Raw genomic sequence first — 13,742 nt, 5'->3', positions numbered from 1 at the left:
AATATCTTTACCAAAATTGTTATCAAAATATTGTGTAATTGGTGTAGTAATTTTGTGTTGAATTATTGTGCAATTATTAAGTACGTTGTAAATTGATTCTTTATATATTTTGTGATAATTTAACTTGAATTGATAATTGTTTGAGTCTACATCAGTCGAGAAGTTGATCATAATTCCTCGTGGGAACGATACTTTGCTTACTACTATATTACGTGTCGATCGCGAACACTTGCGTGAGTGTTTTGGCCGCAACACACACCTTCTATGTCATGGCACATTATGCATATGGAAAGATGCATTAAACATTGACCGCCAATATCTCCCTTCAAACATAGAAATTAACAACAAGAAAAAACCATAAAAATGTCGAATGACACTGAAATTAGTTAAACGCAGCTGGTTTTAAACCCTTTTCCAGATAACAAAGAAGGAAAGAAGCAAACAAAGGATGCTGATGAGTGCAACTGGAGAAGAATTGACAGAAGCCAAATTAGTAGATGGAGTAGGGGCACCATCCATGCCAGGCATATTCGGCATGTCAGTACTGCTGCCGGGATCATCGCCATATTGGGCTGTCACTGCCACAACAGCTATTAAAATTGCGAAAGAGGCAACAGAGGCAGCAGTTGAGAAACGTAGAGCCATTATATGACCAATTCCGAATTCAAATGCCTTCGATAATTATCAGTAAATGATGTAACTTTACTGCCTTTGCTTGAACGGTTATGGCAACTTAGCTACGTATTTATATTGTAAAGATCTTTTATTTATGATGTTTAAACAAGATGTATCGTATTTGGGGTCATTGGTTTTAGTGTTGGAGATCCTAGACGATGTTTTGCTGTCGAGGTTTGTCACTTATTTTATATTGTATGTAGCTAGGAACATGATTCAATGAGGAATCCAATGTGAATATAGATAGCTGTTTACAATTGGAAATTTTGCTTTCATCTGCATTACGGTTGAAACATAGACAACTAGGACAAGGACTTAAAGTTTAAGCATTGTGTGACAAATGAAGGAACAATTACTAGATTCTTGGGGCTTCGAATTTTGTATCTGAGAACCATGGCTCGATAACGAATGATAACTGAAGCAATATATATTTAGCAAGCTCATAAATCTAATCTAGTAAAAAAACGTAAAATATTACAAAATGGGTAAAAACTTGAGAACTAGATTTTCTTTTTATTCTTGTTGGGTAATTAGAATGTACACAGAAAACTTTTAGGATTAAAGAGCCCAATTTATCAAACATTAGAATGTAACAGGTCTAGACGGAGCAAAATAAATAGCTTATAATTGAGACTTAGTGGGAGTTTGGACATAAGAATTATGAAATTTTAAAAAAAAAAAGTGAAAAAAAATTTCAAGTGAAAATGGTATTTGAAAATTAGAGCTGTGTTTGGACATGGATAAAATTTTGGGTTGTATTTGAAGTTTTGTGAGTGATTGAGTGAAAATTTTGAAAAATAATTTTTCAAATTTTTGAAAAATTCCAAAATTCATCTTCAAGTGAAGATTGAAAATTTTATGGCCAAACATTGATCTCGAAAAAAAGTGAAATTTTTTGAAAAAAAAGTAAAAAATTTCTTATGTCCAAACGGACTCGAGTTGTTGTACTAATAATGTTGACATAGCATATTATCTGTCAAAGCTATAGGTAGCTCTAGAGCAATCATCACGTACAATGTTCATCGAATTATATGGAATTTGGATCCTCCTAGCAGCAGAGGCAGGGAAGCTGTATACAGCCTACCTTATGATAAAAAGGAAGAAAAATTAAACAAAATTAAATGATGGATGAATAATATTAATTAGGAAGAACACAAAAACTTAGAGAATTGAAAAAAAGAATTCAACATGGGGATATTGGGATACAAATAATTAACGTGTCTCAGCAGTAGGTGAGGAATGAGAGATGAAAATTTTCTGCTACAATAGTGACAAATATTGATTGTTCTGCAGTCTATCTTCGTTGAGTATCTGGGATATAGAGCGCTCTCATCAGCAATATTTCTAAGCAAACAATTAGTAACATTTGGTGTTGATTTCTCCCCAATTACATTTACATACTTCCTAATTGCAATAACATTAATCCATTAAATAATGAACGATATTACTGTATGGGTAATCCAGTGGCTTCATAGGCAGACTCCTTGAAGGTTGAAAGTAGTAGTGGCTAAATAGGCAATGTTTACCCTTCGACAATCTGAAAACTTAGTGTTAGCGTGTAGAAATCCTTCTCTGCAATGTTACTACTACTTTATACCACGGACTTTAAAGCCATTTCCTAGTGCCGCTGTGTCATTTCTCGATCTCCTCCTGAATTTGACCTTCTGTATTAGCAGATAAAGTTAGATGAAACATCGATGACCACACAAAATACAACAAAGTGTAAACTCTCACCAGCAAGTTCAACACCCAAGTTAGCCTGAACATCCGCATCGGAGTTTGATTCCTATTAGAAAGAAGTTCACACTATGTTAAATCTTCAAAAAACAGCAAGGTAATACTCTTAGGTAAATCCAAAAGAGCGAAGAAAGAGATGATTTGCAGAATTACCCGAAGGACATGAATGATCCGGAAAGAAAGAAACCGATCTTTCAGTTGTTTTGCCTGCTCATACAGTGTGGAGATGTTTTGATTTTTAACCTTCCATAGGCCCTGTATCTGTTTGGTAAAAGACACTTCAATGAATTCATATATCAAAGGGATTAAAGAAGAGAAACGAAATAACAAATCATACTGCAAAGAGTAAACTAATAATTAGGACCAGGGGCGGTCCCAAGTGGAGAGAAGTGGGTTCAACTGAACCCACTTCGTCAAAAATAAATACTGTGTATATGTATAAATTATGGCTAAAGCAAGGTAAATTTTGTATAGAAATTATTTTTGAACCCGCTTATACGGCTTAGACCACTTATGTTAGTTATGGACTTCTCTGACTGAACCCGCTTTCACAAAATCCTGGGTCCGCCACTGATTAGGACCACTATTTTGTAAAGTAATAATCACTCCTGCTTCCAATGATGCGAAAACAATATCTCAACAAGATGACGTACAATAAAGCATCAATGAAAAGATGAGCAAAGCTCATCCTACATTTTACAGTGATCATACAGGGATGAATCTTGAATACAAGCTCATTTTGTTCCCTGGCAAGAGAATTCTTCCTTAGGTTAGACAACTTTTCGCCCACTTCTTCCTCACCTCTTTATCTTTTCCCAGTAGCAGGAGCCTCTCTCTTCTAGGTTTCTCCCAGTTTGCCATGTAGGTCATTCTTCGATTGGCTTTGACACAAAAGAATGCAGTAATTAACCTAAATTACTTGTTAAGATTCCTCATTGCTTCAAAATGCTCTGAACCCATATTGTCCATCACTAGTTAACACCGAACATAAGTTTAACAGGGGACCTACCTTGAAGGTAGAGAGGCTGTTTCCGAAAGACACCCGGCTCAAGAAAATATGAAAAGAAAGCAGTAGCAACAGCCAACAAGCAGTAACAACAGCAAGATATTAAGAAAACAAGCGTAATGAACAACATGTAGTAATAGAGATATACCAATAATAGAATACAAGGCTAACTACTAATCCTACTGGTACGGGGAAGATATTATCAGCTAACCAGACTTTATCTTTTCGTCTCCAACACAGAAGATCCGATTATTACTTATGCCAGAGGTAAGGAAAAGCTTTGTCATATAAAATAAAACCATTAAGCGGAAGTAACTTGAGAAAAGGCCCTCTGGCATAATATTGTTGACGACATCAAGGAGTAATGAACAAGCAATATAAAAAATTGCCAGGAGCTGCATATTCAGATGCTACCTGCTAGACCTTTGAACATGCAAATAAGGATTTCATTGATCCAGATTATCAACCCCCACCCCAAAAAAAAGAAAGAAAAAGGACGAGGAGAATTGCATTGATCCAGCTAAAAGATGAAAAGAGTAACTTAGCTTAAATGCAATACCATCACCATGTTAAGAGATGGAAATGTAAGAGGTTTTAGTAGTGCAGTGCATGACAAAGGACAAGTGTCAGATCAAGCATATAAAAGGAGAAACATGATAATAAATATATCTGAAAAACTAACCTGCATACAAACAAGTTTGGAGTCACCCTGAACACGAATACTTGTAAACCCTTTGCTAAGTGCATATTTCAACCCCAAAATAATGCCTCGATATTCAGCAGCATTGTTTGTTGCTACTCCTAAACCTTCACGCAGCCTACAGATCTTTTATTTGGAAGGTTGTAAATCATAAGTTTGAAGAAAAAGAGAAACAAACACAAATCCCAAAGTTAGTGATTATTACAAAACTGCCATCATCAGCTCGTAGCACCGCTCCTGCACCAGCTAGTCCAGGATTTCCTTTTGAAGCACCATCAAATTCAAGAGTACACAACCGCTGCTAACAATAACAATGATCAGCCTCTTTGCACACAACACCATAAACCAACAAGAAAATTTAGAAAAGCTCAACCATGTAGTTTGCCACAAAGAATTTAGTTTTCACAATTAATTTAGTAAATTACGATTTTCGCACTTGGCAGCCCACTAGGTATAAATGAAGTTTACCCTTATTAAAATTTTTAGATAAAGAATTTTGCTTTGTCAATTTCAGTACAGAAAGCATTTATGTTTTACAATTAGCCATCGTTTAACAGCCACTCACACCCGATGGCAGAGCTTGGTCACCCTTATGATCATCTAACTTCACATGCTTTCTTAGGAAATCATTTGAAATAACTGCTGATCCAACAGCATCCTGCAAACGAACATGGCCAAAAAAACAAATAGTTTCCAGAACAGTGTCAAGCCAAACTATCCAGGGCAGAGAATGCAACTAATCATCACTGTACTACTTTGAACCAAATATATATAAACCACCTTTCTACAAAGTGGCTAGAATAATATAGTGTACTTTAACAGATGAATTTTGCAAATACACATCAACCAACAATTGCAACTCTACCTACTATTTCATGTACAAAAAGATGTTGCAATTCGTCCCGTTACCAACTCAAGATTTTGTTTATTAACCAATATGTAGTACAGTTCTTGTTTGATAATGCTTAATGCAGGCTATACCAAATACTAAGCTTTCCTTTTGATGGAGTGACAAGCACATACAAATCTTTTAGCTAAATCCGTGATCCTCACCTCTAACTAAAGAAAAGTAACAACAATCATCCACCTAAGCCATTATAAACTATCATCCATCCCAAGATCAAGGATCACTATAGCTCCTAACTTTCTTCCCAAAAAACATTGGACTAATTATATCAGAACAACATCTATATTCTTGAGAAGGCCATTTAAATCCGAAAGAAAGAAAAGAAGCAGCAATAGAAGTTAACTTTGAACTTCAATTCCTTTTGACGTTTCTACCATTTTTTCCCGCTTTCCCAAAGCACAAACATGGTGAAGTAACATCTTTTAGTCATCGCCAGTAAACTCAAATTAAGGATCCAGATCTAGAAGGTAGGTCAAGCAGAGCTAATAATGTTACATTCAAGATAAATGCAAGTGTAGTTTATATACTTTCTTCGAGAAAAGAAAATTTCTTAACAGGAAGATACTATTATAGTAAAAGGGGCAGCCCGGTGCACTAAGCTCCTGCTATGCGCGGGGTCCGGGGAGGGGCCGAACCACAAGGAAGATACTATTATAGTACAGGTTAAATATTTTCTTTTTGGTGATATGTGGAGTCTGTTGATTTCTTTTATTGACAAGAGATTCTTTTTTATGAAGGTTGACAAGACATGTTTATTTCTTTATATTATTATACGGCAAACTAAGATTTGCAGGGCTTTGAGATGTTAGCAGGTCATACTTGCTTAGTTTTTCTGTATGTTTTTGCTGCTGGAGCTCTCCTTTTGTTGTCTAAGGAATTATAAATTGGACGATGCAAGATTAAGCTATATCACCGGAGACTCTGTAGTTCTGTGACCATATTCATGATGTAGCTATGGATCTTAAAATAACATTCCTAGATACTGGTGTCTTTACTCATTAAGAAAAAGTTCGTATGTTGAGAAACATCAGAAATGAAAAAGACTACTATTTTAGAGCACCGAAGCTCAATGGCATCGATCACACCTGCGAGCAGAAGAAAGAAAATATCTAGTTACTTGTACATGTGTCTTGACAAGAGGGGTTGCTCTTATGGTAAGCAACCTCCACTTCCAACCAAGAGGTTGTGAGTTCGAGTCACCCCGAGAGAAAGGTGGGGAGTTCTTGGAGGGAAGGATGCCGAGGGTCTATTTGGAAACAGCCTCTCTACCCTAGGGTAGGGGTAAGGTCTGCGTACACACTACCCTCCCCAGACCCCACTAGTGGGATTATACTGGGTTGTTGGGTTGTTGTTGTTGTTGTACATGTGTCTTACACATAAGCTATAGTATCCTTCCATTTGTGAAAATCTTGCTCATAACTAGAGCTGACTTGTTAGAATCTTTCCACCACATGACATTATTACTTGTCTATTAAAAGGTGGCCCCGGTACAGCAAAAAGATATCAACAATTCTCTAATAATCAATAGTATACAAATTCTTAAATTAAAAGGCACTGCTGCTTATGAGAGAAAAAATGCCTTTCCAGTTGAATTAGTGACGACATACTTCTGTGATTGTGAAACTGTTAGTTATGACCTCTTAAAGAAAAATTGCAAGGAAACTCCCAACACTAAAAGCATGCTTCGGTTGCATAGAAAAGTGTGTACACTGACTTCCTAAGGAGATAACTTCGGGAATGAAGTAATTAAACTCTCAGTGTACAGTAAGAAGTGAAGAAATCATAGAGGCAATTGCTGCAAATTCTGATAGACTTTTCCGCAGATTAACATAATATGGTCTTAACTTACCGAATATTCTGACCACATTACTTCCTGTGACCTCTTCTTTGGCATGTGTTCAGGCATCCCACCTTTGGAAGAAGAAGGTTGCTGCAAGGAATAAAATGCTAATAAATTAGTACGACCAGTCAAAAAAGAAAAAAATAAGAGGAAAGATGTGTCATTTTCAGGCCATTTCACCGCTTTATGATCACAAGCAGCTCATCTGACTGACCAGCATATGCTTATTATTGCTAGCTATGTTGCCCGGACTCTCCTAAAATGTCGTCTAGTGCATGTCGTATCCTCCAAAAGTAGTGCATTTTTGGAGGATCAGGCACGAGTGCGGCAGCATTTTGGAGAGTCAGCGCAACATAGATTGCCGGAGAGTGACGAGAGAAATATACACCAAAGAACGAAGACGAGAATATTAAATAGAGGATTAGAGAGAGGTAAGGATCTTTTCTGCCAATGTTTATTGAATTACCACATGAAACAGGATTGTCACATCATGGAACAATTTTTTTTGAAATAAAGCACATCATATAGGAAAGTTAACCTGGGTAGAGTACAAACCTACAATTAATGCGTCAACTGCATTTAGAGAAATCTCTTAATCTGGATTATATTGACAACATAGAAGAAAAATAAATAAGTATACCACACATGAGGTAATGCAATGAAACTCTCAGGGTTTTTTTCCTTTTTGGCAGTACCATTTGTTGATGAAGTGAGTTGCAGTATAAAGTTTAGAAACTTTCAACTTTGGTTGGGGAATGCAGTACAAATTCATCCCTTATATAGCAAAAGGCAAAAGTAGAGCGTTTTTTTCCAGCCACTCTTCACGGTTGGACTTCGCGATTTTTTGTCCTAACTCTTCACACACGATACAAAATCAGCTAGTCATATCATGGTCTTATTTCTAGATAACAATCCAATAAATACATGAGATTTCCAGGGTTTCTTTAGCTAATGGATTTTACCTTTATTTGAAGTTCCAGCGGCCAAAATATGAAAATTTCAGCTTTTATTTGGGATTGTTTGATGGGTGATGATTATTCAAATCAAGTGGAAAGGAAATTTCAAAATTCCAAGTATCAAGTAGTTCTGACAAGGAAACTTGCACATTAAGATCTGTGTCATATCAACCTCACAACAGAATGGGTGAGTCAAAATTTAGATCAGATTGATTGAAAGAACCTATTTGTAGAAATAAAGGTAAAATTATCACCCACCTTGGTGAAAACATCGTGAAACAAATACTAAACCATTAAGAATAAATGATAGACCTCAGGAATTGGCTTACATGAAAAGGGCATGGTACTAGAGTTCCAAAGAGATCTTCAGTCAGATCAGCAGCTCTGATAGAATAAAGAGCATTTTTAAGCCCACAAGAGAGCAGATATTCCTCTGTGTCCTTAGGCATGGCATAGCCTTTATAGACACTCACAGGGGGATCACATATCTGCCAGGAACAGCGAGCGGCAGAAAACAACTGATTAACTCATTGCAAGTGAACGTCTTCACAGGGAGAACAATCTCAGAAGAATCATGCAAACGGCCATTAAGTTCAATCACTCCATACAATATGATCTCAAAGATGCCAGTTGACATTCTCAGAAACAAAAAACAAAAACAAAAAAGAATGACATCTGACGATATGCAGATAAAGTGGCACGAAGATGATAACAATACGAAAAAGCATGTGTACAGAATGTGGAAAAATAAAGTAGCGAACTATCCAGATGATGCAGGGAGAAAGTGAGAAACAGAGAGAGAGAAAAAAAGATAGAGAAGGGGCCTTAGAAGTAAAAGGAGAACGAATCACAAATAGAAGGATAAAACTCAACTCACTTAACCTATCCTTTTGTGATTTCTTTGAAGCTTGAAACACATTGGTTTACAATAGTAATTGGACAAAAGAATGACCTGGAGACATAATGTTTCATTGTCATACACTCAGGAGGGAATTCCAAGACTGTTTTCAAAGTCATCCAAACACACTTAGCTGAAGTTTTGGTAATAAACTCAGGTTAATTATGGATAAACAAGGTTCTAATACACAAACGACTATTGCATATTATTCATCAAATAAGAAAGAAGCACTAGTTACAGTAAAGCATTGCATTTATAGATATATTCTCTGCATAACAATCCTCCGAGGATCCGACTTGAGTCTGGCAAGAGAAAAATAATAGATACATTCAATAAAGGTCAATAAACAAGAGAAAAATAATGGTTACCGAGGATCCGACTTGAGTCTGGCAATCACTCAAGTTTTTGTAGACTCCAACCAGATCTCCTTTCCTAACAACAAAGAAACCATCTCTATCTTCCTTCATTTTTGGAGTAGGATCAGACTTCTCTGAGCTGGAACTATCCCCACTAGACTTTTTAGATGAATAGCAACGAAAGCAAATTCTCTTCAAAAGCAAGTCGAAATCAACTTTTCTAGCTGCATTATGTCCAACACCTGTCTTCCATGAAAGAGCTGAAATTGCACCAATAGAACTCTTCACAGCACGACTGCCAGTCCTTGTTAATATTACAGTAGAACATGCATTAAACAAGACGTTCATTACACAGGACCTCACTCAGAATCAACCAGTTTCTGAAAAAAGAAAAAAAAAAGAGAAAACAAAGTCATTTTTCTTCATTCAAAATCATTTTCATTTTGCGAGAAGAGAACAGAAGAAAGAAAACACCGATTTTTTTTAATTTTTTTTTTTGTATGATGAAGTAAGAAATTTCACTAAAGGCATCAAGAAGATGCTAACAGATCCACAAAGGATTACAAAAAGGCACAGTTAGCTCCAATACAAAATAAACTAGGTTATGCTCGGGGAGCTAACAAATCTAAAAACTGAAAAGCAGTGGAATGGTTATTGTACTAACTTTCCTCCTAGAAAACACCAATTTATTCAGCCAGTTCTTTCTGTGTTCCACACTTCCACTTCTATAAACACGTTACGAAGTGAGAATTTCAGACAGCTCACCATGTTTAAAAGGCTAGGAAAAAAATTAACTTGCACCAAGTGTTTACACAGGTTTAGTTAATTTAACTAAGAAATCTTATTCACAATTAAGGCGATTTAGTTTATTTCTAAGCTACTCGGACTCTTCACTTTCGGTGCCCCACCCGTGTCGACACGATATGGGTGGGTGTGGGATCCGTAGTGGATATAGTCAATCGATTTTGGGTACTTTGTATGGTGAAACTTGGGACTGATCCAATGATTTCTCAAATCAAAATAAAGGCTAGGGTGAAATTGAAGAAAATGAAATATCTTGTATATATAGAAATTTCTATGTCAGTCCTTTTCTTTTTATCTCCTTCTCGGATTCTCCTTTGAAAATGTAGGAGGCCTACAAATTCCAATTAGAAATGCTTTTCTATTTTCTTATTAGCTTAATTCAAATGTTAATGTTCTTCACTTTTTATGGTTTAAACTTGTAGACTTTTTCTTGCACTTTACAAGCACATGTAAGTTTTCCACATAATGTCTTATAATTTAGGCATATTTTTTAACTCTACTTTAAGATATTTGAATTATTTTTAGCCGAATCCCCGCAGCCGAAAGTACTTAGATCTATACCCCCGAATCTTATCATGAAGGATCCGACTTCTAGATCCACACCCATATCGGACACCTGCACCCGAGTTCGAGCAACTTAGGTTTATATATTAGTATTCTTTCTGAGATCATGAATCATTGACATGAATTTTAGTGTTTTATTCTAATATTTGAAATTTATTATTTTTCACATTCTTATGACGGATACATAATACTACTTTTTTTTTATAAGGTGAAGATTTTATTAAAAACAGTATCAAGCTGATACTGTAAAAATACAAAGATATTACTGGCTTAAAAACATTAAAATCCTAAGCGGTCTAGCATGTCCAGCATATCATGAAAATTCATAACAACATTTCCATCTTTCCAATAGTACAAATAATGTAAACAACTATTATATTTACATAGGTATAAAAATAAGTGAAGAAATATTAAAAAATTAGTTTATATCATGTGCGAAACACATCTTAGTTAATTTAAAATGGTAAAATTTAAGTTTATAAAAAAAAATTAAATGGTAAAAATTTAAGTTTATAAAACAAAAGGACACATCTTCTATGTTTATTTATGGTTCAACTTTTTTGTTTTTGACCATCTGGTATCGGGAACCCGCTGGCTGACTAATACTCCCTCCGTTCACTTTTACCGGTCCAATATGAACTTTGCAGAATAATAAGTGAAGTGTATAATTTACCATGATACTCATGTTAATTGATGCATATTTTTAATGGATTTAAAAAAATAATTTAAAATAAGTAATTAATATTGTGGGTATAACAGGAAAAAAGAAATTGTCTTCTCTTTATATGCTAAAAGTGGCAAGTAAAAGCAAAAAATCTAAGTAAAAGTGATCGGAGGGAGTACATTGGTGCCTCATAGGGCCTATTTAAGTGAAACACTCCCTATTTTTGGTGGCTATATTTTTTCTATAGGTACATTACATATGAGAACTTCCTTTTCATTTTATAAAAAGAAAAAATAAGCTTCCTTTTCATTCTTCTTTATATTATTTCAGTTCTTTTCCCTTCTCAAAACATAAAGAACTTTTTTTTATATTTTTCTTTTACAACCTTTAAGATAAAACAAAAAACAGCACAGCAGAGCTTAATGGAGGGTTCTTCCCTCTCCCCCCACAATCCAAACTTCGAGTCATTCCATCACCGGAAAACTACCCTTCCCCAAATTTTAATTCTTAAAACACCAAGGACTTAACTGCAAAGCGCTCAATAAATGAAATTGTCAAAAGATTTTCCTTTGAAGTATTTGAAAGTTAGGAAAGGATTCTTCTATATATACACAACTAGATGAAGAGCCGCATTGAATAAAGGTAGTAAAAGGAAGGAAGCCATAGAATAGCTCTAAGTGTGAAAGTTCCAATCTTTCCATCAAATTGAAAAGATTAAGAGAAAACTTTAAATGGGTTCGCATACATTGACAAGTGGAAAATGATAAAACGAAATTAGAGCCCTAATCAAAATGGGTCAGCAAAATGGATGTGTTTAGCTAATAAATACAAGCATACCGGCAATTGCAGGATGAAACTGCACCAATCTTCTTGGGGCATGAAGAAGACCCTCGTAGGGAGCGTGAGAGAAGGGGGTTGGGGTTAGCGTTGGGGTTGGGTTATGGGGTGGGTGGTGTGGAGTGAGTGCGTAGATAGTGTCTTTTACTTTTCAACAGTATAGCTGGTTAACCCGGTAAGGTTTTTCGAATTTGGCTCCGGTCTGGTTCGAGTGTTTTGCCCTTTCAACAGTTCCGGTTCGAGTTGACTTCTATGTTTATGTTTCATTTTTGTTTTATTCCTTATAAACAAGGAAAATTCCTCAATTTTAATTGGCAGAATAGCAAGCTATTAAATTTGTGCTCACTTTTCACTTAGACAATCTATCTTAAGTCTGTTTCATTTGAACACTTTAACTAGGCTTTTACTGTGTTATTTAGACACAAAATGCTGACATGACAAGGCAAGTGTTTCTCACATTTTTCAAGTGCGTGAAATCATCCAAAAAACAAATACCACATACTTCTTACCGGAAAATGAATAATTTATGTCGGAAATTTTTTCCAAGTGAACTTATCTTTTTAAATTTTCAGATTTGTTCACGAGATTACTACCAAATCCTACCAAATTTTGAACCCAAAATTGCAATTTCTTCTTAGTTCGTCGACTGAAGAACTAGAAGTGTTTCATCGTGCTTCAGCAGACCCAAAACGAACCAATCTCACCCAAATCTTCACCAAACAATTTAAAACTTGAAAGGAGAACTCTAATCAACATCAATACCAAGTCGAGTGATTAATTCGAACAAACAACCGCAAAATCAGAAGACCTAAGTTCGTCTTCTGCGTCGAAAAATCAGTTAAAGTTTCGAACCCAAAACCCTAGAAAATTAGTTCAAAATTGAGCTAAAATCTTCAGACTTCACCTCATATCAGCGTTTACAACCAAAAACTCTAACACTCAGCCAACTTCGAACCCTAATTTTCAGATTTTCAAATGACCCAACTTCCAAATCTAAACGTTTTTGGCTTAGATTAGTATTTGTTTCCTAATGTATAACTCTGAGAAGAAGAAAGTTCCGAACTTTTCCGCTGAAAGCCAAGAATTTTTCAAAATTTTGCATTCGTTCTATTCGATTTGGAACCCTGAAACTCCATATCCGGCAATTTGGCCTAGAATTTAACCAAGCCATGGTTATGTGAGTACTTTGTTCTTTTGTTTGGTAGAAGAAGATGGAGAGGAAGGTGTAATGACCCAGCCGGTCGTTTCATGAGTTATCGCTCCGTTTTCCCCATTTCTGCTTCTTATTGCCTTGTTCAGCGGTATTATGTGTTATCGGGTTGGTTGGCTCGGGTTCAAAAAGGTTTTGGTAAGGTTTGAGACACTTAGTCTCTTTTGAGTAAGCTTGAGTTGAAAAAAAGTCAATCGGATGTTGACTTGTGTGAAAAGGGCTCGGATGTGAATTTCGATGGTTCGGATAGCTTCGGGAGATGATTTGGGACTTAGGAATGTGATTCGAACGTGTTTTGGAGGTCCATAGTAGGTTTAGGTGTGAATTGGCGAAATTGGTATTTTGACTTTTTCCGTTTGATGTCACACCCCTTTTAAGCTCACTTAACCCTCTTAAAATAAATAAAAGGATTTTATGAAACTCAAAAGGGTTTTTAAATTCGAAAGTGACAAAAATATGTATTCAAAAGGATTGTTTCAGAGTCGCCACCTGACATTGGTTTCAGTGTGTCAGGCCACCATTTTTAGAAATGATTTTTCTTTTTAAAACACTTTGGACTCAAAAACTAAGTCACCACCAGAGATTTGG

The 13,742-nt window shown here is 35.7% G+C and overlaps 1 protein-coding gene across 3 annotated transcripts; it reads right to left on the bottom strand.

Annotated features, from left to right (window-relative positions):
* Window positions 1–1,817: 1,817 nt before the first annotated feature.
* On the bottom strand, window positions 1,818–12,143 carry LOC107789608 (uncharacterized). Of its 3 annotated transcripts, XM_075233206.1 has the most exons (10): window positions 11,945–12,078; window positions 9,088–9,455; window positions 8,151–8,309; window positions 6,875–6,955; window positions 4,684–4,776; window positions 4,324–4,416; window positions 4,101–4,244; window positions 2,566–2,673; window positions 2,410–2,461; window positions 1,818–2,339 (listed from the first exon to the last, which is right to left on the bottom strand). In XM_075233206.1, exons 2-10 carry the CDS (start codon window positions 9,421–9,423, stop codon window positions 2,308–2,310), a joined length of 1,098 nt encoding a protein of 365 aa, XP_075089307.1. In that variant the 5' UTR covers window positions 9,424–9,455; window positions 11,945–12,078; the 3' UTR covers window positions 1,818–2,307. The 3 variants fall into 3 exon arrangements, with proteins under 3 accessions (XP_075089307.1, XP_075089310.1, XP_075089308.1); XM_075233209.1 differs by lacking the exon at window positions 8,151–8,309 and having other exon boundaries at window positions 11,945–12,143; XM_075233207.1 differs by lacking the exon at window positions 4,684–4,776.
* Between the last annotated feature and the right edge of the window lie 1,599 nt (window positions 12,144–13,742).

The sequence above is a fragment of the Nicotiana tabacum genome, chromosome 16 (assembly GCF_000715075.1).
Source record: "Nicotiana tabacum cultivar K326 chromosome 16, ASM71507v2, whole genome shotgun sequence".
Classification (NCBI taxonomy): domain Eukaryota; kingdom Viridiplantae; phylum Streptophyta; class Magnoliopsida; order Solanales; family Solanaceae; genus Nicotiana; species Nicotiana tabacum.
Note: the sequence above shows the minus strand (reverse complement) of the source record. Positions and strands in the feature narration are given on the sequence as shown.